The sequence below is a fragment of the Gracilinanus agilis genome, chromosome 2 (genome assembly GCF_016433145.1).
Source record: "Gracilinanus agilis isolate LMUSP501 chromosome 2, AgileGrace, whole genome shotgun sequence".
Classification (NCBI taxonomy): Eukaryota; Metazoa; Chordata; class Mammalia; order Didelphimorphia; family Didelphidae; genus Gracilinanus; species Gracilinanus agilis.
Genome location: NC_058131.1, coordinates 700,941,475 through 700,969,177, shown reverse-complemented (window position 1 = coordinate 700,969,177; position 27,703 = coordinate 700,941,475). Strand labels below are relative to the sequence as shown.

The 27,703-nt window shown below is 38.3% G+C and overlaps 1 protein-coding gene across 1 annotated transcript in view; it reads right to left on the bottom strand.

Annotated features, from left to right (window-relative positions):
• CTNNA3 (catenin alpha 3) overlaps positions 1-27,703 on the bottom strand; it is a 2,010,564-nt gene that overhangs the window by 1,872,024 nt on the left and 110,837 nt on the right. The window contains exon 4 of the mRNA XM_044660319.1: positions 26,139-26,258. Coding sequence (XP_044516254.1) covers positions 26,139-26,258 — 120 coding nt within the window. The remainder of the gene's footprint in view (positions 1-26,138; positions 26,259-27,703) is intronic.

Here is a 27,703-nt window from a genome sequence, read left to right as displayed (position 1 = left end):
AGGCCTTAAATGCCAGACTAAGATTTTATATTTTATTCCATAAGTACTAGAGAACCACCAAAGCCTTTGGAGCCGATGAATGTTACCATTTGGCCTTAGCATTTCTACAAATCCATTATGACACAGTTCTTTTTTTTTTTTTCATATACCCCTATCATGGAAAATGAATTCTTTGCATAATGAACCCATTTTGTAGCAGTAGTTGGCAGCTTATTCAACAGAATTCAGTTCAACAATTCGTCATTTATTAAATATCTATTATCCAGGGGGCAGCTGAGTAGCTCAGTGGATTGAGAGCCAGCCCTAGAGGTGGGAGGTCCTGGGTTCAAATCTGACCTCAGACACTTCCTAGCTGTGTGACCCTGGGCAAGTCACTTAACCCCCATTGCCTAGCCCTTACTACTCTTCTGCCTTGGAGCCAATATACAATATTGACTCCAAGACAGAAGATAAGGGTTATATATATATATATAAAATTCATATATATATTATACATATATAATATATATAACTATATATTATACATATATAATATATATAACTATATATTATATATTTAATATATAAAATATATATATAATTATATATTATATATATTATATATATAATCCAAATATATATATATATATATATAATCCAAAAGACTTTATCCAAGGTGCTGGGGAAATAAAAAAAAAAGGAAACAGTTCCTGCCTTTAAGAAGCTGACATTCTAGTAGGAGAAAACAATATGCAAATAAGAAAATAAAAGGTATTTACAAAGTTAATCTTTAAAAGTAACTTCAAGAGGTAGAAAATAAACACAGTGGTGATCAGAAAAGATACTGTACAGAAGGTAGGCTTTGAAGTACATATTAAATGCCTACTGTATGCAACACACTGCTGGAAAGGGGGGATAAAAAGATTAAAATGAAACAATTTCTGCCCTTAAGAAGGTCACATTCTCCTGGAGGGAAATGTCATATAAACAGATAAGTAGATAAAAGCTACATAGGAAGAAAATACAAAGACATTTCAAGGCAGAGGAGGGGAAAGCATTAGCAAGAAAAAATCAAGCAAGACCTCATTTGGAGGTGGTACTTGAGCTGAGAGTAGAAAACAGCTGGGGAATTCCCAAGAGAAATGAGTGAGAAGGAAGTACATTTGAGATTAGGGTTGCTGCTCAGTTTACATATACTTAGATTACAGAATAGTTACCAGAAGTATGAACTAATTTCATCTTGATGATTAGAAGCCCTTCCTCCATCCTACTCTACATAGGAGTATAGTGATTTCAGTCACTAGTTGGCCACAAGAAAGGATAATTAACCAATTTGGATCTTTCTATTAAAAATCACAAGCTCTTTTTCACCTTGGGACAGTACATCTTCAGCTACATGGCTATCTTATCCACAGATATAATAACATGCATATTTCTCTTCCTAAATCCCATGCATTTGTCTTATCTCTTCTGCATCAACCCTGAACATCTTCACTCTTGCTCTCCATTCTACCAACCTGTGAATGTTTTTGTTTGTTTGTTTGTTTGTTTTTTAAACCCTCACCTTCCTTCTTGGAGTCAATACTGTGTATTGGCTCCAAGGCAGAAGAGTGGTAAGGGCTAAGCAATGGGGGTCAAGTGACTTGTCCAGGGTCACACAGCTGGGAAGTGTCTGAGGCCAGATTTGAACCTAGGACTTCCCATCTCTAGGCCTGACTCTCAATCCACTGAGCTACCCAGCTGCCCCCATGTGATTTTTTTTAAGGTTGGTTTTCATGGAAACCATTCTCTCCCCTCCTATCTGTCTATCCTCTTAACACTTGGGATTAGCCTCATTCTCTTCCATATTAACACTGGTTGCTAGTCATGCCAATACCTCAACCTTTGAACATACTCACTGACTTTCTCATCTTTCATACCAAACTATAAGTAAGAGTAGCTGGAATCTCCAGGTAAGTGACACGTATTTCACTGCCCTGTGAACACTTGAAAAATCACTATTTTCCAGTTTTTACAATGTGTTGTTCTGTCAACACAAAGACTTTTATTCATTCCCTAAAGCAGAGATGAGTACAAACACATTTCACATTGGAAACAAGCTATAAATCAAATCTTTTTTTTTTCATTCAAAACCCTGCAACATACAGAGTTACAACGATGCTATGACAGCCTCTATCTCTATAGGTTCAGATGTTTGGGGAAGAAGATAGCTTCCCAGCCCACTGACTGGTACAAGCTAATTACCAAGACCACAGTTCCACAAGTGCCTCCTTGTTTACCATGACTCTGATTTCTGATCTGGAAACAATGATTTTTAATCACGATGAAAAATCATTTGTTAATTTTTTTCAGATGTCATGCTAGGTTACAAAAAGTAATACAATAAAAAGGCCCCTAGCCACAAATAGCTTACATTATTATAGGAAGAAACTTGTTTTTTGGTCTCAGCAATTGCAAGGATTATGAGTAGAACCTAAGAGCATCTGGTGAAACCATTCTCTCTAGAGAATGTGATTTTATTAATGTGATTATTGTTCCCATAACCAGAAATAGAAAATAGAGTGAGGGAGCAGTTGAAGCCCAGTGAAAGAGAAACTGGCAACAAGGACAAGGGAAAGCTCCTCCTTCAAAGTTTACCAATGGGCTCCTAACTGTCAAATTCAATAATTTTTTTTTCATTTTTTTTAAACCCTTGTACTTCGGTGTATTGTCTCATAGGTGGAAGAGTGGTAAGGGTGGGCAATGGGGGTCAAGTGACTTGCCCAGGGTCACACAGCTGGGAAGTGGCTGAGGCCGAGTTTCAATAATTTTTTTTCAGTCCTAACCTTCCCTGACCTCTTTACCCAATCTGACACCACTGATCACCTCATTCTATTGCATATTCTATTGTCCTCTGGAGGCTTTACCTTCTCTTGGTTCTCCTTCCATTAGCCTCTTCTTTCATTTTTCACCTTCAAAGCTATCCTACATGAGGGTCCTTAAAGTTCTGCCTTTCTTCTGATTCTCTTCTCTATACATAAACAATTTTGCCCTAGTCTTATTTTGTCCCATGGTTTCAACTATTACTTCTAAAAAAATCTTCTTCTCCAGCCCTGACCACTCTGTCCACATAACTTTCCAATGATCTCCTAATGGTCAAAAAATGATGCTTTTTTCCCATTCCTCATCCTTTTTGACCTCTCTATGGCCTTTGAATCTGTTAATCTTCACCTCCTGGAAACCCTCTCTTCTCTAGGTTTTTATTACTCCTGGACCTCCCAGCTCTCTTATCTCTTTTTCTTAGTTTTCCTGGATCTTCAGCTTGATTTTGCCCAATAAATGTGTGTGGCACCCAAGATTCTATCTTTGATCCTCCTTTCTTCTTCTCTATATTATCTCTCTTAGAGATCTCATCAGTTCCAGTCAGTTCAATTATTATCACTGTGCAGATATATTTTTGCTGACCCTTATATCTCTCTTGAGATCCACCCTTGTATTATCCACTGCCTTTTGAACTTCTTAAATTGAGTGTCTAAGAGGCATCACAAACTCAACATATCCAAAATGAAATTCATCATCTTTCTCTAAAAACCTTTCTTCCAACTTTCTTATTATAGTTAAAAGCTCTGATAGCCTCTCAGTCACTAACACTCACAACCTTGGAGTCATCCTTGACTTCTCCCTTGGATCCAGCCCATATATCCAATTTGTTGCAAAGTCATGTCATTTTTACATTGATATTTCTGGTAAATGTTCCTTTTTATCCATTCACAGCATTGCCATCTCTATATAGACCCTCATCACCTCATATCTACATTATTCCAATAGCTTTCAGGTTAGTCTTTCTGCCTCAAATTTCTTCTCCCTCCAATCCATCCTCTACTCAGTTACCAAAGTGAATTTCAAAAAGCTCAGGTCTAGCCATGTCACACCTTTGGTCAAAAAGCTCCAGTGACTCTCTAATGCTTCCAATGTCAAACATAAAATGCTGAATTTGACTTTTAAAGTCCTTCCTAACCCAACTCCCTTTCTAACATTCTAAACTTTTCACACTTTTCTCCACATACCCAATGAATCATCTACACTGGTCTTCTTGCTGCCAACGCTCAGAATGAGATCTCTAGTGTGTTTTATGGGACAACTATGTGGAGCAGTGAATAGTGTCGGGCCTGGAATTGGGAAGATTCAACTTTGGGAATTTAAATCTGAGCCCAGACTCTTACTAGCTGTATGACTTTGGCCAAGTCACTTAACCCCTGTTTACCTCAGTTTTTCTCATCTATAAAATGAGATAGAGAAGGAATTGACAAATCAGTCCAGTATCTGTGCCAACAAAACTCTAAATGAGGTCACTAAATCAGACATGACTGAAAACAACTGAACAACATAAAGTGTGTTTTATAGTTAATGAGTCAACTCCAGCTTCCAACAAACTCCATCTAATAGACTCTGACTCCCCTCACCACTTTCTGGAGCAGGGGTCAACAACGTATGGCTCTCAAGCCATATCTGGCTCCACCAGGATGGGCTCCAGGGGGTCCTTCATTCCCCCCCCCCCATATTCCAGTGCCTTCCTCCTCCATCCTCCTCCTTCCACAGGCGTTTATGGCTCTCACGGCCAAAAAGGTTGCCGACCGTTGTTCCGGAGGCAATCTTTCCCACTAAGGTTGCCTTTCGTTATTCTGCATGTGTCTTATTGATGCTTACATATGTACATATTATTCCTCCTCCCCACTAGAACCTAAGATCCTTGTTTTTTACTTTTCCTTTGTCTCCTTGGGGCTTAGAATAGTCCATGGCACATAGCAAGTGCTTAATAAATGTTTGCTGATTCATGATGATGCCTCTAAGTAGGACCGCGGTGAAGGCTGTAGCATATCACAACACATTAAATGAGTAAAGAATCTCCCAAGATGTCGATAGTTAATGATCATTTCAAGAGAAAATCATGCCACCTTCAACCGTCAGAGACACAAAGATCCCTCAAAATCACCTCAGCATTTTATGAGATAATAAACCTATTACCTGCCTCAAATCTAATCCATGTTTGTTTCTTTCGCTCCCTCTCATTGCTCAGATGTTTACTGCAGAGATTCCAATGCCCAACTCCAAGCCCTTCCTGGAAAATTTTACTTATAATTCAGCTCCAAAGCGAAGGAATCATAACCTGTCTGTATCCATTAAAAGGTACATGAAGCACTTTGAAAAGCTTAAAGTGCCATATAAATGCCATGTTGTTATCACCGTTATTGACACTAAAAAATATTTGAATGTTCATCAATCGATGAGCATTTACTTGCTGTGGGGCAGTCACCATGCTAGGCATTAGGCATACAAATCCAGCGAATGAAACGATTTCTATTCTCAAGGAGCTTTATATTCCAAGGTGGGTAGGAGAGAAAACAGGGACATATGTGTACAGGCAAACATCAAAACATAAAGAAAATGATACAACTAAATGAAAAGTAATCAAATACAAATTTTTAATTTGCATTCATAATTATTAATACAAATAATTAAAGGTAATCAAATACAAAGTAGTTTGGAAAGAAGGCCACCAGAAGCTGGGAGAATTAGGAAAGGCTTCAAGTAGAAGGTAATGCCTGAGTTGCATTTTGAAGGAAAAAAGTAACTATTCAGAAAAACTAGGGAAGGCTTGTATGGAGTGAGATGAGGAGAACCAGGAGAACATTATACACAGTAATAAAAATATTGTAAAGATGATCAACTGTGAAAGACTTAGGTTCATGAAGACTCCATGAAAGGAGTCCAGAGCCAAGATGGCGGAGTTGAAGCAGGGAAGTTCAAAACCACCATGAGGATCCTTTTTACCAATCTTAAAATAATGCCACAAAATTAATACAGGAGGCAGAGTGAAACAACTTTCAAGATGTAAAAGACTTAGATATTCTTTTTTTTAAACTCTTACCTTCCGTCTCGGAGTTAATACTGTGTATTGGCTCCAAGGCAGAAGAGTGGTAAGGGCTAGGCAATGAGGGTTAAGTGACTTGCCCAGGGTCACACGGTTTGGAAGTGTGTGAGGCCAGATTTGAACCTAGCACCTCCTGTCTCTAGGTCTGGCTCTCAATCCACTGAACTACCCAGCTGCCCCCAAGACTTAAATATTCTGATCAATACAATGATCTATGAAAATTCAAAAGGACTCATGATGAAATATTTTATCTACCTCCAGAGAGAGAACCAATGAACTCTAAGTACAAATTGAAGTAAATTTTTTCTCTTTTTTATTTCTCTTGCTTTTTTACAACATAGGTAATATGTGGAAATATATTTTACAAGACTTTGCATCTGTTATTCCAATCACCTAATTCAAATCTTCATTATCCCCTTGCCAGGGCTTTTGTGGTCACTTCCTAATTGGTCACCCTCTTCTCAATCTTTCCCTCTTTCCAAATCATCCTTCATACAACAGGCAAAGTAAATTTCCTAATACACAGTTCTTACTTCAAGACCTTCTATAGCTCCTTATTGCCTTCTAACCAAAATACAACTCCTTAGCCTGTTAGTCAGGACCTCTCACATTCTGGCTCCAACCCATCTATTAATCTCTAGGTCTTCCCCTTAGCATATCCTTTGCTAAAGTCAAACCAAATTACTCTGATCCAACCATAGACATTTGTACATTCTAGCACTCAGGGCTAGAACAAACACCTACCCCCAACATACACACATGCATCCTAATCCAATTTCTCTCTTCCTTTAACATGTTATGTAAATATCATTTGATCATCATCATCATCATCATTACCATTGTTATTATTCACAAGTTGCTATGGCCCCAAGAATAGATTCCTTTGTAACCAATATGAGAATGCTCCTCTCCAAAATTAGCCCACCTGGTCTTCAAATGGCCAATATATAGTCCATTCCAGAACTCAGATTTACATAGCAAGAACCACTCACACACCATGCTAGAAATAAGAAGTGTCATGGAATCTGATTCATAGTAAATAAAAATAAAATATAATCAATATAATTACAATTGCATTATAGTTAGATATAATATAAAATTATATTATAATAAATATTATACTATAAAATAATATCTAATAAATGCTTGTTGACTTGACTTGGTACTAGATTTGGAGTGAAAGGAGTCAAATTCAAAGCCTCATTCAGATCATAGGATCATCGATTTAGACTTGGAAGGGACCTTTGAGTTCACCATATGCAAACCTCATTTAGTAGCTGAGTAAACTAAGGCCCAAAAGGTTAAGTGACATATCCAGGGTCATATAGCTTATGCCACAGAGCTAGGCCCTCTGACTACCTAAATCCAGCACCCGTTCCACTGTGTCATACTGCTTCTTGTGGACCATATCTAGGAGTTAGCCACTAGCTGTTGATAAAACACATCCTAAAGAATCATAGACCTTCAGAGATGGAAGGAACCTCAGCTTCCCATCTTAGTCAACTTGTCACTAATAAGGAAACCCCACAATTCCATCTCTGACAATGAGCTCATCTGGCCTTTGGTTAGCTCAGACTATTTAGAAAGTTTCTCCTCATATCATATCTAAATCACTTTGTACCTCTTATCCTCTGCTCCTGCTTCTGCCCAATGACACCACACAAATCTAATCCCTTTTAGCTATGACACTCTTCAAAATGTATGAAGACAACAATCCAGTCCCCTTCCTCAGTCTTCTTTCTCCAGGCTAAACATCCATGGTTCTTTGATTCTGTGCTCATATGACATTGTTGTCACTCTCCTCAGTTCATGACCTCACAGTTATCCTTGACTCCTCATTCTATCTTACCATACCTGGAACAGTGGATAGAGCACTGAGCCTGGAATCAGGAAGACTCATATTCATGAGTTCATCTGACCTCAGATGCTTACCAGCTCTGTGACCCTGGGCAAGTCACTTAACCCTGTTAGCCTCAGTTTCCTCATCTGCAAAATGAGCCAAAGATGGAAATGGCAAATCACTCCCAAACTTTTCCCAAAAAACTCTAAATGGAATCATTAAAAGTTAGACATGACTGAAACAACTCAACATCAACATACATATCCAATCAGATTCCAAATCTTGCTGCTTCTATTTTAACATCTCTCAAATCTGACCCCTTTTTGCTATCTACTCACATGGCTACATCCTTATTCCAGACCCTTATTTTTTGTTATTAAGTCATTTCAAGTCATCTCCAACTCTTTGTGACCCCATTTGGGATTTGGAAGCCAAGACCATCCACTGTATCCTGAACCATCTTGAATTGTCTTGCCACTGGACTTCAATGACTGAAAAAGAGAGTTAGGCTGCCACTTTTGTGTACCTCTGCCTCACTTAGATCCAATCTATTTGTTAGTCAAAAGACATCACCTATACAATTTTACATTTTACTATTTTACTCTTTCATGGTGTCATTGGTCCTCTTTATGACCAACAACCTCTGGGCTAAATTATTGCAGTGGCCTCTTAATTAGTCACTCAACCTAAATGCCCTTCCCATTTTAATCTATCCTACATGATGATGTCAGAGTGATTTCCCCTAAGAATAAAATCATTCCTTCAACTCAGAATATGCCAGGAGTTTCCTATTGCCTTTTATATAAAATATAAAGCAAACTCCATTTAGATTTTGAAACCCATCACAAGCCCATTCTAGCCTCATTATAATTATTTGCCTTCCTGTATTTTGCAATTCCAACTGTTCTTCTCTGTTTTCCACAGATTAGCAATTCACCTTCCATATCCATGTCTTTGCGTTTGCATTGGCTATGTCTCATGCCGGGAATGTACTTCTTCCTCTCTTCTGCCCTGTAAAATATTTCTCTTCCTTCAAGAAGGAATTTGAGCATGACTTTTGACATAAAGCCTTTCCATATTCCATATTCAACACACACACACACACACACACACACACACACGCATACTTGGGGAGTGAGCGGAGGGAGAGAGAGAGAGACAAAGAGAGAGAGAGAGAGAGAGAGAGAGAGAGAGAGAGAGAGAGACACTCTTAGTGCTTTCCCATTCAAACTACGTTGATTTTAACCATTTTGTATTTATTTGTATTTATATTTTCTATATTCAGTCTGTATATACTTATGTATATCTCTGTTATCAATCCCATTAAAATATAAGTTCTTCATAATGACAAGTGCTTTCATTCTTTATATTTGTATTTCCAGACTGCAGCATAGTGAGTGGCACATTTTGTTGTGGTTCAGTCCTTCAATTGTATCTGACTCTTCATGACCCTTTGGACTATACTGTCCATGAGATTTTCTAGGCAGATACAAGAGTGGCTTGCCTTTTCTTTCTCTGGTGGATTAAGGCGAATAGAGGTTAAGTGACTCGCCCAGGGTCACACAGCTACTAAGTGTCTAAGGCCAAGTTTTGAACTCAGGACTTCCTGACTCCAGTCCAAGTGCTCTATCCACTGAGCCATCTTGCTGCCCAAGTGGCATATAATGGTTGTTAATAAATGTTTCTAAATTGATTAGTTGTCCTTTGTTCATGAGGAGAACCAAAAGAAAAGGACTGTGAAAAATACAGCTACTCTAAGTCTTATAGATCGCTGCCGCATGTGTTCTCTTCTTTTTCTATCAATCAATCAGCACTTACTGAGCACCTAATATGTGCCAGGCATGATGCTAAACACTACAGATATAAATACAAAGAACAAAAGAATTCCATGTTGGCCTGTGTGTTTTTCAGGAACCAATGGTCCAAAATTCCATCATTTCTGGGGCCAGATGCCCCTCATAATCTGACCACTCTATTGCCTTTGTGCATGCAGCCACAGATCGTTACCTACTTAATTGAGTCTATCTCTAATAGGCTCATACAGTTCTTTTGGAACAGAGGCATTATAATGAAGTAGATGACAAATCCTTAGCCGTGATACTACCAGATGCCACAGTCATCAAAGGAGCATGTATTTGGAGAAAATTGGCATATGCCAATACTGAACATTCCAACCGGTAAGGAGAGTGATAGGGAGGTAGATAAGGTTCTCGACAGAGTCAAAAAGAAGAATATTCATGAACAATATTTCCATAGAGCCTTGATCTAGAGAAATATACTGACAAGTTTTAGTAAAATGCTATTAATTTCATGGGTTTTCATCTTGCTGGAAATGAATGAAAATCCATTTCCAAAGCGGTATTTCTGAAGACCCACCATCTGAAGAGTAATCAAGAAGTTGAAGGATATAAATTAGGTTAATTTATATTTTTTGCACTGTTTGTATTTGGAGATCACCAAAGTAAATCTGCTTACTTGCGCACACAAACACGCACACATATTGGAGATGAAGTGCTGAGCAGACTCGTAAGGGTGCTCCATCTTCTGGAAGGCCATTTCCTCCAGGATAAATGCAATGCAGAGAAAGCACATGCTTCAGAAAGGCTCCTACCACAGTCGCGTTTAGGGCACCAAAGACAGCAGGCAGCTAGTCAATTTTCTCTTTCGGTATCAAATATTGAAACACAGAAATGCTCAGGAAATGATTGTTTCAGAGATCCCAAATAGAATGCTTAAATAATAAGCTGCAAATTGAAGTTCTCATTGCATATTAGACAAGCCTCAGGGCACACAGCCTCAGTCAAACAAACTGCCTCCTGTCAGCAGAAAAGGACAGGTGTGATTGGTGTGTTCGTGTTCAGAAGCCCTGCTGTCAGCAGATCGAGGGCAGGACCATCGGATTCATTGAAGCTGCCACCACACATCCTTTGAATTGGTGCCAAGAGTGCTGTGGGCATGCTAATGGCACTGCTCCTGACAGGAGAAGCTGGAGCAGGCATCTTTCTGCTGGACAAGAGGAGGCTAGCATTCATTCTGGCTTTTTCTCTTGGTACACATGGAGAGGGGAGTATAACTTGACTATGTGTGTGTAATGGGAACAGGGGGGAAAACGGGCTTTGTTCTAGTGTGCCACCATCCAGGAGGCTGCACTTTTGCAGAATAACCACTGTCTCCCTGTTTTGCCTTGTGATATTCAAGCAACATGCCATGTAACCACACTGAGGCATAGCTGAAGGGTCTTCATATTGGGGTAGCTCTCTCCAACCCCCTAATCCCTGTAAGCCTGCGGGACTTCTCTTTGCATGACTGTACCTAGAGGAGGACTGTCCTTAGATCTAGATTTGAACTTGGGAAGATGAGTCTTCCTGAATCCAGGTCCGGTGTCCTCTTCACTGCACTATCAAGGTGCCCCATCATTATATATACATTGTGCAATCACAAGCTACCATCATTATTGCAATGCCTTTGTGTGTTCTATTTAAACATGGAGCAACTAATGGCTTTCCACTCAGAAGCACCTGAGCTCCCACAATGCTCTGATGGTATTCTAGATGGGATTTCCTGCTCTTTCACTTATCATTCAAACCAACCCCCTGAAAAACTCAAGTCCCATATTATATACTGATATTTTCCAAGACTATTACAAGCTCCAGGAGGTTATAATGCTACATACAGGTCTTCTGTGAATCCTCCGGATGGGTATAATTCTGGTCTGGTATACCAGTAGGTGGTAAGGGTCCAGATCCCTGATGCCCCAACCAGGAGGGGAGAAGGAGAGGGAACAAATATTAATTAATTGCCTACTATGTGCTAACAAGTATTATACAAATATTATCTCCACCAGAAGAAGAAAAGCAGAAAAAAATGTTTTAGTGTCAATTCACCCTCCAGAAAGCATACATTTTCTTAGGATTGAATTTCTTCAGGACCTCTACCATTTCTAAAGACTGGCACTCATCTCCCCAAACCCATTCTAGGCTTCTGGGAAGAGGGCAAGCTGCCTAGGAACGTAGATAAAGCGAGAATACGAGAAGTAGAATGGCAGATAAAACCCAAGAGAACTGCTACCAATACTGACTGGTCAGGGGATCCTAGCAGACACATCAACTCTTAAGGAGCCTGTTTTCTCATTTATAAAATGAAGGTGATGTATCTGTACTACCTACCTCATAAAGCTTATTTTGATGGGAAACATGCACTGTTAAAATATAACAGAATTTCAGTTATTTCCTCACTTATACCTAAAAGATTTGAATTCAGTATTTAAGGATTCAGTATGGCTAAGGGACTTGGAGATGATTACCCTAAACATACCCAAAGCCCTGACAATATGGTGCCAGTTAGTATAGCGACCACAAGGGGAACTTAAGCTAACAGGAAGTCCCTCTGTTTATGATTTCATCTACCTGCTCTGCTAAAGTTTTTTCCTCTTCAAATACAACTCAAAACAGACACAACAGCATTGAGAAGTCCTTTTTTACCAGCAATTCCAACCTACCTTCTAATACATAATGCATATTGGTCCTTTTCACATACCTCATTCCAATAAAAGTAACTTGATATAGCCATTTCCACCTCCCAACTGCATACCTTTACAGAAATTGTCCCCAAGGCTTTGAAGTCATTCAACTATGAATCTCAGAATCCCTAGCTTGCTTAAAGGTTCTTCTTCAGTGCCATCTCCTACAAGAAGCCTTCTAGGATTCCTCCCATTATGAGTGTTCTCTATGTTAGCTATTTGACCCTAGACAAACCGCTTAACCTCTTTTAGTCTTAGTTTTCTCATAAATAAAATGGGTATTATACTAATAATATCTGACCTGAAGAGTTGCTAAAGGATGAAAAGAAGAATACTTTCAAAAAACCTTAAATCATGACATCCTAGAAAGACATATGAAATGATGCAAAATGAGTTATATTTTATATATATATGTATGCATATATATATATGAGTTGAATGTTTTACATAGTAACAACACCACTATATGATGATCAGGGACAGCTAGGTGACTCAGTGAATTGAGAGCCAAACCTAGAGATGGGATGTCCTGGGTTCAAATCTAGACTAGACACTTCATAGTTGTGTGACCCTGGACAATCCATTTAACTCCCATTGTCTAACCCTTACCACAATACACAATATTGAGTCCCAGATGGAAGGCAAGGGTTTAAATAATAATAATAATAATAATAATAATAATAATAATAACATATGATGATCATCTGTGAATGACTTATTATCAATAAGGCAAGGATCCAGGATGATTCCGAGAGACTCATGATTAAAAAAGAATATCCACTGCCATAGAAGGAACAACAGAGTCCAAATGCAGATTGAAACATGCCATTCTTAACTTTACTTTCTCCATGAATTTTTCTCTAATGTAAGCAATATATGTGTGTGGTTTCACAACATGATGAACATGGAAATATGTATCATGTGATAATATATGTACAACCTACATCATATGTGCTTTCTTGGAGAGAGGGGAGGGATAGGAAGAAGGGAGAGAACATGGATCACAAAACGTCAGAAAATGAATATTAAAAATTGTATCACATGTAAAACCCAGTGGAATTGTGTGTTGGCTATGGGAGGGGTGAGGGAGGAGGGGAAGGAAAGAACATAAATTGTGTAACCATGGAAAAACTTTCTTAATTAAATAAAATATAAAATAATAATAATAAAATTTAAAAAAAATTTTAATAGAATCAACATGTAATCTGTAAAAAATTTTAAAATTTTAATGCATGATGTCAATGTTAGTTACTATAATCATGACATTGTATTTATTTTTCTATCTACATCATATGTAGTCTCTCCCTCCCAACCTCAGAATATAAGCTTCTTGAGGCATCAATTTTTTTCTCTGAAGACGGGGACTTTCATTTTTGCCTTTGTATCCCTATCACATAGAACAGGATGGGCACATCATAGGTGCCTAAAAATGCTTATGGATTTATTTTTTTTGTCTTTACATGCCAAGTGTTTACCTAACACACATTAAGTAGATAATAAATATTTGTTTTCTGACTTTCTTGTCTTTGCATGCCTAATGCTTCTCTAACACATAGTAGGCAGTTAATAAATATTTATTGAATGAAATTGAGTCATCAAAGGGGGTGAGCCAATTTGAAAAGCACAGACAGGTAATCACCTTGATGCAGTGACACTTTTATTACCTCCGAAATTTCTATTCTGCCTTGTAAACTTTAAAAACATCCTACAACAAAACATTAAATATCTCTACATTTCCCTATATAAAAGTTACAAGCTGCCCACTAGGCAAAATATCTCATCGCAAACAACCTTGTAAAAGATTCCATAAATCTCTCCCACTGCATGCGACTCAGCAAGTTCCATTCATCCATTTTTCCCAAAGTCCTGCTGAGAAACTAAACTCCAGGAGGCAAGGAAGAAGGAGAAAATCCAATCTGAGGACTCCAGAGGGGCCTCTCTGGAATGTTGCAAACACAACAGAACTATCCCAGAAAGTCATGACCATTGCCTTTACTGTTTAGTATAGTGGATAGAAGAATGGACTCAGAGTCAAGAACTTGTATATTCCAATTACCTCTGAGGCTTACTAGCTGAGCGACTCTGATTTGGCAAGTTGTTAAAGCCTTGACTGTCAAATAAGAATAATGAAATCTAGAGTTTCTGCTTCATAGGGTTGTCGTGAGGCTCAACTGAGGTGCTGGAAATCATTTTACTAACTCTGAAGCCATGCACTAATTCAGTTACTATCACTTTTGTATGGCAGTAAGACTTGCAGAACACAACATCTCTGAGGAACTGAACATGATGATTACCCAGAAGACTACAGAGAGACCTACAGTAGGTGTAAGTAAGCAGAAACATATTGCCAGCAAAGATCAGGGGATCCCAGATTTAGAGGTGGAAGGAGCCGCAGAAGCCCTCCAGTACAACCTTCTCATTTTACAAATGAGAAAAAAAGGATGGAAACTAAGAGCCAGAGAGATTATTACTTTTCCAAGATGATAGGCTCAAAAACATAGGGATCAAATGGATCTCAGAGATGATCTAGACCAGCCATTTCTACTTTTTAGGTCATAGATTTTGAGCTGGAAGAGACCTTAGAGGTCATCTAGTTCAAATATTTAATCAGTTAGGAAACTGAGGCCCAGAGAGATTACATGGCTTTCCCAACATAAATATAGAGTTGGAGGGTATTTTAGAAGCCATTCAGTCAAGTCCCTTAATTTTATAAATGAGAAAAATGGGGCTCAGAGATGGTAACTGACTTGCCCCAAGATGATATAGGCTCTAACAATAGCAAGGTTGGAATTTTCATTCAGTTTTGACTCAAGATCCAGGGCTCTTTCCAAAGAGAAACAAATTAAGGAGAGTCATCAAAGAAATAGCTGAGAAAAAAAAGAACTGCATTCTCTCCATGCTGAGAATGAAAGAGTGATTACCAATGGAGAGCCTGTGTGTTCCTCATGATGTGAAGAAAAAGTGAGGAAGGGACCCAGCTCAGCATGGGAAGATATGGATAAGAAATAAATCTACTAGAATATCTTGGCGGAGAAGGATGGTGAGGATGATGATAAAGAAGATAGTGCTGATGGGCATATTCAAATTTCAAAAGGAAAAGCACATACATAGTAGTCAGCACGTTGTGTATTCATTCTAATTACAAATTTGGAGAAACTTACATATATATCCTGCAGGTTTTTTCTGACTGTAACTACAGAAAAAGCAATCACTCCATAAAATTTAATAGTTTATGAAGTAGTAAAATGGATATTGTAATGGGCTCAGGATTAAGAAACTTGAAATGTAATCCTGGATATGCCCTAAGTCAAAATGCCCTTGAATCATTTGTCAACTTCTTGCTGTCTCTGTATCATGAAATGGAGGATGGATTTGTGTGTGAGCATGCACATGCACAAGCACAAGAACACACACACATACACACACACACACACATACATCTCTTTACTTCCTGGGAACAAGTGACTGTGATCAAATAAGTGATAAGATGCATATAGTAAGAGAAGGATTTCTACTCTGGTATGAGGTGCCATTTTAAAATGAAATTTAAAGTGCTCTGAAACCACAAGGGAAATAGGTAATAGAAGGTATAAAATAATCATTTTTGCTAAGACTTTGATTAAAGGGCTTATATAAAATGATGCATCATTTTGCATACATTTCATTCTTTGTCTTTGTATCCATAATGTCTAGCATGGTGCCTGACTTGTGGGTAGGCACGTAGTAAGCACTTAATGAATATTTACTGATTAGTTGGGTGACAAAGATCAATAAACCTTTTGGGTCACAAAGTCATAATGAGGAATTTTTGCACTTGAAGTAAGAACCCACCTGATGTATAAACTCAATGGCAGTGAGGGAAGAGGAAGGTAAACTAAAACCATTGCTGGAGAAACTATCATATGGAAGAGAGGATAAAGAATACAATCCAGACCACCATCTGGTAGCTTATTATTTCAACTAATTATTCTTGCTAACAAAGCTTTGTTGTTTCTACACTGTCAGAGGATTATAAATGTTTTCATAAATATCTAAATGTGATACCCTGGTGAAAAGTCCCAGTTGTTCCACCCTAGTTATGCCTCTGATGAGTTTCCCCACTGTATGAATAAACATCCCTTAAATGAAGAAAAGAAATTAAAACAAAGGGCTTCTTCTACAGTTTCATAACCATTGGAAAGAACATGGAGTCAGGAACATCTTCTCCTAGTTAAATAAGTCAAATATTTCATTGAATAGGAACTGAAACAACCATAGGTAGATCTTCAGTCTTAGGAAGAATAAGACTATATACTTAAAGCTCTCTTTTCCTGTCAAACTGTCCTCTAGAACAGAATGTCACAAAACAACAAAGGTGTTTACATTTCATTCTCCAAGACCTTCAAGAAGAAAGATTCACATCTTCCATTTTTGGGTTAAATAATCCAGGTAAGCAATTCTGACATCCAATCAAACAGTCAATAAGCATTAATTCATAAAGTGTTTACTCCTTGTCAATAAGGGCAGCTGGGCAGCACAGCAGATAGAGTGCCAGGTCTGGAGTCAGGGAGGCTCATCTTCCTGAGTTTAGATTCGGCCTCAAACACTTGCTAGCTGTGTGAACCTGGGCAAATCACTTAACCCTCTTTGCTTCCATTTCTTCATCTGTCAAATGAGCTGATGAAGGAAATGGCAAATCATTCCAGTATCTTTGCCAAGAAAACCTCAAGCCAGGTCACAAAGAGTCAGAAACAACTGAAAACAACTTGTCAGGCACTTTTCTAAGCACTAGGAATACAATAAATTGTCCCTACTTTCAAGGAATTAATAACTCCTGTGGCAATATGGCTCCTACTCCCTTTTCTCTATCCTTAAGCTATGTGGAGATTATTCTTTTCTACTCTGTGATAGATTGAAAGTAGACTGTAGGGTATAGAGTTGAGTCAGTGGCTAGAAGAGTTCTGTCCCTACTGGGCTCACTTTTTGGAAAGGATGGGCTCTAAAGGAAACATGGCTACCCTCTGAGTCATGAACCATGACAACTCTTATAGTTTTGTTCTCAATTGGTCAGATCAGGGTGTTACAACTTATCAGTCTTAGGTAACAGTTGTTCAGTCATGTATGACTCTTCATGACCCCATTCATGGTTTTCTTTGACAAAGAAAAGGGGAGTGGTTTGCTATTTCCTTTATACAGAGTTAAGTGACTTGGCCAGGGTCACACAGCTAGAGTCTGAATATGGATTTGAGCTCAGGTCATCCTGACTTCAGACCTGGTGCTCTATCCACTGTGTCACTTAGATGTCCAAGGTAACAGTTAGATCACACTATCATAGTACAATAGATTTCAAATTCATCTAGTTCTGTCTCCCCACTTTATAGGTAAGCAAAGCCCTAGAGAGGAAAAGTGACTTACACAAAGTCAGAAGAATGCAGAGCTGAGATTCAGATCCAGGTCTTCTAACATTAAGCTATAATGCACTTTCCGCTGCACCAAATTATACCAAAAATTATACCAAAGTTAAATCCCATGAGATAACTTATCTTTACAAAATGCATCTATGCCCTTCCATTGAGCAAGGGTCTGAGGCAAATGAGAAGACCTTTAAAACACAGTTGTAGGCCACTGTTCATCTGACAAGCCAGGACTGGAATTGTAGAACTATGTAAAAAAACAGTCAGCTGGGCAAACTGCTGTATGCCTTCTGAAAGAATATAGGATTAGATGGGAAGAAGCTGAGACCTTGAGAAAAGTGACTACTTTATATTAGGCACTATTCTAGGCTCTGGTTATTCAAAGACAAAGAATGGAATAATTCTTCCTCTCATTCCACTCAGGAGTTTCCATGATATCAGATTATCTCTGAGCCTTTGTAATGGGGTTAGGGGTGCTCTCTTAAAGGTTAAGAGGAGGGGTTACTCTAGTGCTGGTGTGGTACATTAGTGTATGCATCATTGCAACAAATCATGGATTCAGATGACCCGTTCAAGCAAATAATCCATTATTTATGGCATTTCTCCAAAAAAATATAGTCTATTCAAGTCATTTAAATTTCTGTTAAAAAACAATGACCAATTCACTGAAATAACTTTTTCTCAACTATATCTCACAATATTCATGTCCAATTAAGTAATTCTTTTCCACAAATACATTATGAAAAGACTGAGAGAAGAGGCAAAAAAAGTGCCACAATGGGGAACAGTTATGAATTTGAAGTTCAAGAACCTAAAAACAAATCCCAGAATGATCATTTATTATCTTGTGATCTTTGATGAATTCTTAAATCTTGTTAAATCCCAGTTTCTTTATCTGTATAATAAGTTGGGAAAATGACATCCAAATATCCCCTCCAGCCCTGTCTAAATTTCTTTAATGTCTCCATGCCTTAACTCCTCACATACTTAAAAACTATTACTGGGGGCAGCTTGGTGGCTCAGTGGATTGAGAGACAGGCCTAGAGATGGAATGTCCTGGGTTCAAATATGACCTCAGACACTTCCTAGCTGTGTGACCCTGGGCAAGTCACTTGACCCCCATTGCCTAGCCCTTACCACTCTTCTGCCTTGGAGCCAATACACAGTATTGACTCGAGGATGGAATGTAAGGTTTTTTAAAAATATATTTCTGGAATCTCTCACTTTCTCTTCTCTATGCTGTTTGTAATGTAGCCAGCATCAGGTTTCTCTTATTAAGAAAAAAAACCAATCTATTGCCGCTTCAGGATGGGAAGCACATGGATAGACAACATTTTGTGTGAAAAAAGACTTGGACGTTCTTATGAACTGCAAGCTCAACACTAATCAGTAGGTAGCCAAAAAACGTAGATTCAAACAATCTGCATTAAAGAGGAAATTTTTAGAGCAAGGGAGGTGAATGTCTCACCATACCCTGATCTAGTCTTGTAACATTTAGAGAAATGTGATCAGCCCTGGGCACTAAAATTTAGAAAAGGCTAGACTCCAAATGTCCAGAGGAAGAGACCAGTACAGTGAGAAGACTGAATGCCATGCCACAGAAGCATCAGTCAAGGGCAATGAAAATGTTTAATCTAGAGAAGACTTGCAAGAGGAAAATCCAAAGTGTCAAGTTCCTTTTCAGTTTGGATGGTGCTCTCCAAGGTACTGAATACCCAATTCCCAAATGGTGTTGTATATCTACAAGGATCAACTCTATCATCTCAAAGAAAGAAGGCAACAACTGCTTAACATTGAAAATCATCACAAAAGAAAATATGATGTCCTGTTAAATGATATCCAACTGGAACAAGGGGGAAATTTAGGTACATGGGATATAATTAGAGAGGCTGGGCCTCAGCCAGAACATCAGGTCTAGGACCCTTTTCCCACAACAGATTGTCATGACTACAAATACTCAAGACTTCAATTTGGTTCTTTATCTCAGACATGCCACTTTTAATATATCACATCCAAATGCCCCCACTTGAGAAAAAAGAGAGAGGGAGAGAGAAAGACAGAGAGAGAGAGAGGGCACCATTGCTTTGTTCTTTCTGTAGACATTCAGTAACAGAGAGGACTAATTGCCAAATCTCAAAAACCTCTCTGGTTTAACTCATTGAGCACCTACTTCATACCTGGCACTATGCTAGTCATGGAGGGAAATACAGAATAAGTATAAGATGCCTCTTATGCACAAAAGGGTTTAAAATTGAGCAGAACCAGACATAATTTTTGTGTTTATGTAAGAATTGACCAAGGCTCACCAATAGATATGCAAAAAATCACAAATTGTGTTGGATTTTGTGAAAGAGAAGACTGCACATTGATTAATCATTGTGAGGAGTTCCTAATGTGGAAGCTTCATCCACTGATGCTGATCAGTAACTCATCCATAAGTTATAGTCTTAGAAAGTGACCTGAGGCACTGAGAAATTGCACGAGTTATTTATTATTACCTGGATAGTAAGTGCCAGAGGTATGGCAATAATAATAGTTAACAATGGTGCTCTAAGATTTGCAAAGTACTTTATATATATAATTTTATTTCATAACAACAGCCCTGTGAGGTAGGTATCATTTTTACCTCATTTTGCAGATGAGGTGAGTAAGACTGAGAAAGGGTCAGTGACTTGCTCTGGGTCAAATAGAACATAAGCAGTTGAGGCACATCTCGAACTCAAGTCTTTCTAATGCTAAACCAGCTTTCTGCCCACTGTGCTTCACTGGCTTTATCATGGTTGGTTACTGTCTACCTTCATCTTTATTCACATGCAACTGAAATATCCCCAATTAAAAACCTATGTCCCATGGATATTAGAATTTTCTGGCATTCAAAATATGGAAAGATAATTGTTATTACTTTGCATCCTCCATTGTGTATTGTGCTCTGTCTGTCTTACCTCTATGTTGTAACTGAGGCAATAGAGTATAGTGGAAAGGATTCAAGACCTGTTTCTAATCTCAACTCCACCACTTATTCACTGTGTATCTCTGAGAAAAGTATTTCACCTCTCTTGGAGCATTTTTAATATCTATTGCTGAGCATTTGAACCCATTTTTATTGCATAGTACTTGTATGATCCTGGGCAAGTGATTAAATTTCTCTCAGCCTCAGGTTCCTCATCTATAAAAACAAGGAATTGGACTTGGTAACCTCTAAAATCTTTTCCAGCTTAAAATTTATTATCAGAAATCTAATATTGGACTGTATGGCCTCTAATGTTCTATGTAGCCCTTAAATCTAGATAAATAATAATAATAATGTTGATAAAGATATTTAGATAGATAGGTGGATGGATAGATGGATGGATGGATAGATAAATCAATAGTTAGATGGATTGATTTTTTTAAATACTTATTAGGTGCTTACTATGTGCAAGACTATGTGCTAAACTATGCTTATTTCATTTTTCTGAAGAAAGAAATTTTTCAATTACCAAATCAAAGAATGTCAGAGTTGGAAAGGATCTGTCAGATCATCTAGTATCAACCATATCTGAGCAAGCTTCATATCAACAATAATTCAGATAAGGGATCATTAAACCTCCACAAATTTTACACTGTAATTTAAAATTACATGTAATTTTTAGTTATGTTCAAATAAATGCTGGATAATAGAACAAACTTTAGCCAATACACAAAATGGAGGAAGAGAAAACTGGCTAGAAAATGATTCAGTCTTTCAGCTATTCAACAAACACTCCTTTGGTGCCTACTATATTCACAGAACTCTGTTGGGAAGATGAGGGAGCTGGGTAGCTCTCCATAAAGGAGGTGAGAATTGAATGGAGCCTAAAAAGATGGGTAGAATTGAATGGAGAGATAAGAGGATAAATAGATAAAAGTCATCATGAAGCAAAGGAAAAGTCACTGACTTCAGAGGCAAATGATATGGTTTTGAATTCCAACTCTACAAGTTACTCACTCAAAGTCACTTCCTATCTCTGGTCTTGAGTTTTCCCATCAATAAAAACGTCGAACAGTGAACAATATGGAAATAACTTGTGCATGATAATACATGTGTAACCTAGAGGTGTCTAAGGCCTCTTTCATTTCTAAAGCTAGTGATTCTAGAATTTGGTTGCGTGACAAAGAGGGAGGACAGCATCTCAGGAATGGGGCTGGTGTGAGCAAACCTAAACAGTCAAATATGGTATAGCCTGATTGAGGGCCAATGAGATCAGCAAATTTAAAATGGAGCATTAATGTTAATAAGGAGAATTCCCATATGGGTGTGTGAAGGTAAATGAGTAGCCTTTATAAAATACTGTGTATATACCATGTTAACACAGTGGATTCCCCCAAGGGTGTACATCAAGTTTACAAATATAACCTTTAATCCCTAGCCAAATGGATCCAGAATACGTTGAAAAAGGAGTGCGTTCTATAAGAGCTCAAACTCTTGATGTTAAAAGGAAAAATGAAGATGACAACACTGCACATTAATAGCCTGAATGCACATTCCTTTTCCCTGCAAGTCAGAAAGAATCTCAGAAATTGTTTCTTAGAAATATAAAATCTCAGAGTTGTATAGTAACTCTAGGCCATCAATCTAAATAGGAATCCCCTCTACAACATCCTGACTAGACAGTCACCCAGATTTCACTTGAAGACATCTGATGGGAAAGAATCGACCCTTAGAAAAGTATTGTAGGGGAAGATAGGTAGCTCAGTGGATAGAGAGCCAGGTCTAGAGATGTGAGGTCCTGGTTTCAAATCTAGGCTCAGACATTCCCCAGCTATACGACCCTGGTGAAATCACTTAATTCCAATTGCTTAGTCCTTACCACTCTTCCCCACCCCAACTCCCTTAGAAGTGATACTTAGAATCCATTCCAAGACAGAAGGTAAAGGCTTACAAATTTTTTTTAATTTTTTTAAACCCTTAACTTCTGTGTATTGGCTCCTAGGTGGAAGAGTGGTAAGGGTGGGCAATTGGGGTCAAGTGACTTGCCCAGGGTCACACAGCTGGGAAGTGTCTGAGGCCGGATTTGAACCTAGGACCTCCCGTCTCTAGGCCTGACTCTCGATCCACTGAAATACCCAGCTGCCCCCACAAATTTTTTTTAAGAAAGATATTGTGGCATATCGTACAGACTAAACATGGAGTCAGGAAAATCTGTGTTAGAATACTTGCTACCTTTGTAATAGTGGGTAAATCAAAACCTCTCATAGCCTCAGTTCCCACATCTATAAAATAAGGAGGTTAAGATACCAACCCCAACCCCACGTCATCTCCACCTCCTGTCTACCCTGACCTTCTTCAGGTACCAGCTAAAGTCCCAACTTCCCTTAGAAGTCTTCCTTGGTCCCCCCTAATTCTAGTGTCTTCCCTCTATTGATTATTTCTAATTCATTCTGTCTATAGCTCATTTGTACACAATTTGCATGTTGTCTCCCCCATTAGACTGTGAGCTCCTGGAGAGCAGGAAGTCATCTTGGTATCAGTGCTTACTTAGCACAGTGCCTGGCACATAATAAAGTGTTTAATAAGTGATTGATTGACTAACTGACTCACTGACTTTAATACCTGTTTGAAATCTAAATAGCTGCTTTCATGGCTCCTTGAGGTAGTCAATTATACTTTTAGATAATTCTCATTATAAGAAAATATTTATTTATACTGAGTCAAAAATCTAATTCCTTGTAGCTCCCATAAATGATGCCTTCTGTCCCATGGAGCCAAGGAATAATATGGCACAGGGAGAAGAGCACATCAACTCAGAGGCAGAAAGCCTGCTTTAAGATCCCATTTCAGTTACTTACTAAGTGATCTAAAGTCAGTCATTTCACCTGTGGGTGCCAGTTTCCTCATCTGTAAAATAGGGAGATTGGACTAGGTGATACTTTAAGCCTCATTCAGTTCTAGGTCCTATGATTTATGCCTAATTCTCTTCCACTTGACAAACTTAGAAACTGCCTCAGTTGTATTCACCTCAACCCATCACTCAATAAGGATTTATTAAGTTGCCATGATGTACCATCACTGACAAGGTCTTCTATTGAAACAGCCTCAAGGTCTTTGTTGTATCTTTGACATCATTTCTGAGTCCCCATCACCATTCTTCTCATCTTCCATTATACTTCCTGAATTAGATCTCAAAGATATAATGCCAGTGATGAAGTTTGGGTTAGTTCCAAGATTTTCACCAGTACAAGAGAATTCAACTGTCCAATCAGCTCAGCTCCAAAGAAAGTAACTCTCATGGTCCTAGAGAACCTAGAAAGTCTCCAGATTTCACTATGAATCATGAGGCTTCATCCTCCCTTCAACTTGACTCATTCTCTCCAAATCACCACCTAGTCAGTCACTGCCTCCACCCCCATTACCCAGCAAGGCTATTATTAAGATCAGTCTTTGGGGGAAGGAATAAAGGAATAGGGGTTTGTTCCTCAACCCAAGAAAAACTTGGGGAATAGCTGAAGAAGTAGAAACAATTACCCCCAGAAAGCAATCCTCTTCCAAAAATAAATCAATTCTAGAAGAGAAAGCTGGAAAAAATACCCCCAAATCACTAAGATATAATGAAAGGGTTACAATATGGGGTAGATAAAGACCAGGAGAGAAAGTTTCAAATAAATTAAGAACAATAACCATGGGCAACACTTAGCCTCGCTAAACCTTAGGCAACTCTAAAACCTTTATACTAAATGGTAATAATATATAATGTGAAGAGTACTAGATATAAAGTCACAGAATGTGGGTGCAAATCCAACCTCTGTTACTGCCTGTATAACCCTGCCTAAGTCACTTAACATGTCTACACTGCAGCCTCATCATCCATAAAATGAGAATGGTGGACAAATTGGAAGCTACGTTCCCTCTATGATCTTTTGCTACAAAGCAGAGACCTACTGGGTGGAGAAAAACGCAACAAGTTTTTCTTTTTGGTCCAGAACTATGATTTTCTCAAAGTAAAAGGATCCACAGATACAGCTGAGCAATCCTTCCCTAATTTAGAGTTTTAAAGAGTTACCTCTAGAGCACTGAGAGGTTCGGTAATTTACGCAGGATCATATTGCTCATTTGTGTTAGAAACAGGATTTGAATCCAGATTCTCCTGATTCCAAAGCCAGTCCTCTATCTTCTATGTCCTATCTATTTGCATTTAAGCCTAAGATGCTCTGATATTAATCTTTTCTCAGAAGAAAGATTAGGACCACCACAAGCATACAATTCTCCCATCCTGCCATCAATCCATCAACAAGGATTTATTAGACATTTACGATGAGCCAGGCTCTCGGTTTAGCATTGGAGATCCAAATAAAAGGCAAAACCATTCCCCTTCCAAAGGATATTGTCCTAGAATGAACAATAATGACCAATTACTAAGAATAGGAATCCTTGTTATGAAAGGGCCTCTCCAGTGGGACCAAAACTTGGAGCCAGGCCATGCCAGTCAAACAGTAACATTTATCCCTATGTTAAAGTAAGCTCTCCTTAGTAATGAACTCAGCACCTAGCCATGCAGGCAAGCCAATTAGTCATGTTTCTAGATGCCATCCATCACTGCACACATTCCCAAATTTCATGCAATCTAATACATTTTCTAATTTAAACAGCAAACGGCATGGGTTTAGAGGACGCCATAGAAACTGAAGTGTTGGACAACCCTGCCACCTAGTGGTGATATAAAACCAAAGACACCAAAGCAAAAAACAAAAAAAAACAAAAAACAAAAACAAATCCCAGGAGCATCTCTCTGGTGAATCCCACACGCAAACGGCACAGAATTTCAGGGTTCACCACCACTGTAAATGTGAGCAGGAAGCATAGGAATTTCAATAGACTGTGACCACCAGGTTCTGGCTTTCAACAATCCCCATGAAGTCAAATTTTCTTTTTTCATTCTAATATGGAGCATACAGGAAGAAGAGCATAAATGCCTTAGAAAAGACATTTCATTGATGCTTCAAGGACTCAGCAGGCCTATTTTACAACTCTAAGATCCTGGGTGTCCTGCTTAAATTTGCCTATTTACCCAGTTAGCTAGATTTCAAGAGTAAATCAAACCCACTAATCATTACCTCATCAGGGCAACCTTTTTCAACATGATTTTCTTTCCTTCTTTTGTATACACACATATAAACCTTCCTGTGATTTTTTTCTCCTAAAACTGACCTTCAATAAGTCCCAAAGATAGATTCAATCTGGTCAATAACAGGCAAAACTCTTTTCTTGCCTTTTAAGTGGAGCCGCCTCACCCTTAGAGATTGGCAGGAGGAGAGCTATGTAAACCCAGAAAGAGGTTCAGAATGACACTAAATTAGTACACCAAGTCAATATGATACTCTCTCTCTCTTTTCATGTATCATTGGACCAAGTTCCTGGGAACCATCACTGCCATGTCCTCTTCTCTCAGAGGAAATTGATAAGGACAAAAAATGAATTAACACATTCAAGATGTTACAAAATATTCCACTTTCCCATTGTTCATGGTTTATTCTCTTTACCTGCTGGCGTTTGTAGGCCAAATAATCCAGATTTTCTAACTCCTTGCCAAGTTTCTGGTAGTTCTTCTGCAAGTCAGATTTGCTGGATGCATTTTTAAGGGACTCAAATGTCCTCTGAAACTGCAAAGTATAAAAAAAAAAATCAGGAAGTCAAATAAATAGATACACTACTGTGGCAAAATGTATTGACTGTGAAATCAGAGGATCTGGGTTCAAATCCTACCTTTAATACTTACTACCCATGAGACCTTGAACAAATTGCTCTCAATTTTCTCATCTATAATCTAAGAAGGTTGAATCGGATGGCCTCTAAGGTCCCTCCCAGCTCTGTGAGCTATGATCCTACTATTTGGAGAAAAGCTGTGGCATAATAGAAAGCCCTCTTGACTGGGGAAGGTCAAAAGATCTGAGTTCAAGATAACTGTCACATGCTAGCTGTGTGACCTTAGGCAAGACATTTCTCTCTCATCTGTAAATGACAATTTTGGACTAGATCACCTGTAAGTTCACCCAACAGAACTAATATTTATAATCCTAAGCAGGAAGAGAAAGTCATTCAGTTTTCCAATCCTCAGTTTCTAACATCTGTGATATGGAACTAGCAAATGACAACTCATTATCCATCTATAAAGTGGGAAAAAATAATTGGTTATAATGATAAGAAGTTGGCGACTAAAGCATAACCCCAGAATGTGATTGTTGTTATCATTAGTATTACATGGACAATTACAAGTTGAATTATGGATAAGAGGCAATTTTTGATTCCCTTCCCAACAAAAAGAACACACTTCATTAAAAAATACTGTCACACTTTAATATGCACTGATGCCTTAAAAGAATAAATTATAGTGAGTTTACTCTTTCAAATCACAATGGTAAAGCTTTGGGGAGAACCATTAAAAACCCTCTCAAATTCCAATTATTGAAGCATGCAATTTATGGAAAAAGTGGCTGCTCTCATGATATTTTGTTAGAGTGGGAAAGACTCAGTTCTCCCTCTATAGAGATATTTAGGCATAATTGGTCATATTACCAGCTCCAACCTAGAAGATCAATTGAATCTCTCCTTTTTGTAAAGGCCCAAAGCCTGGCATTTCAGTAGCAAAAGCAAGCATGGAGCCATCAAGAAATACTTGTATACTTCCTCTTCCCAGAGCAAATAAGTATGAAACCACATCTAAGGATCATTATACTCTCCAGTGGGAGAGTAGAAGAACCCCTTCTCCCTTTCCCATTTTAGCAGCATATGAGAAAAATGTTGATGTGCTAAATTACAGCATGTCATAGAACTTTTATCATTAAACTCTTAATAATCAAGCAATCAAAAAAAGGCCACACAAGAATTAACCACTAATTTTATGGAATCAAAACCTCCCTTAGAGGACTGAAATAAAAAATTCCAAGGAATCTCATTTGTAAATCATTCTTATTGCATCTTTATATGAGAGAGAGAGAGAGAGAAAGAAAGAGAGAGAGAGAGAGAGAGAGAGAGAGAGAGAAAGAAAGAAAGAAAGAAAGAAAGAAAGAAAGAAAGAAAGAAAGAAAGAAAGAAAGAAAGAAAGAAA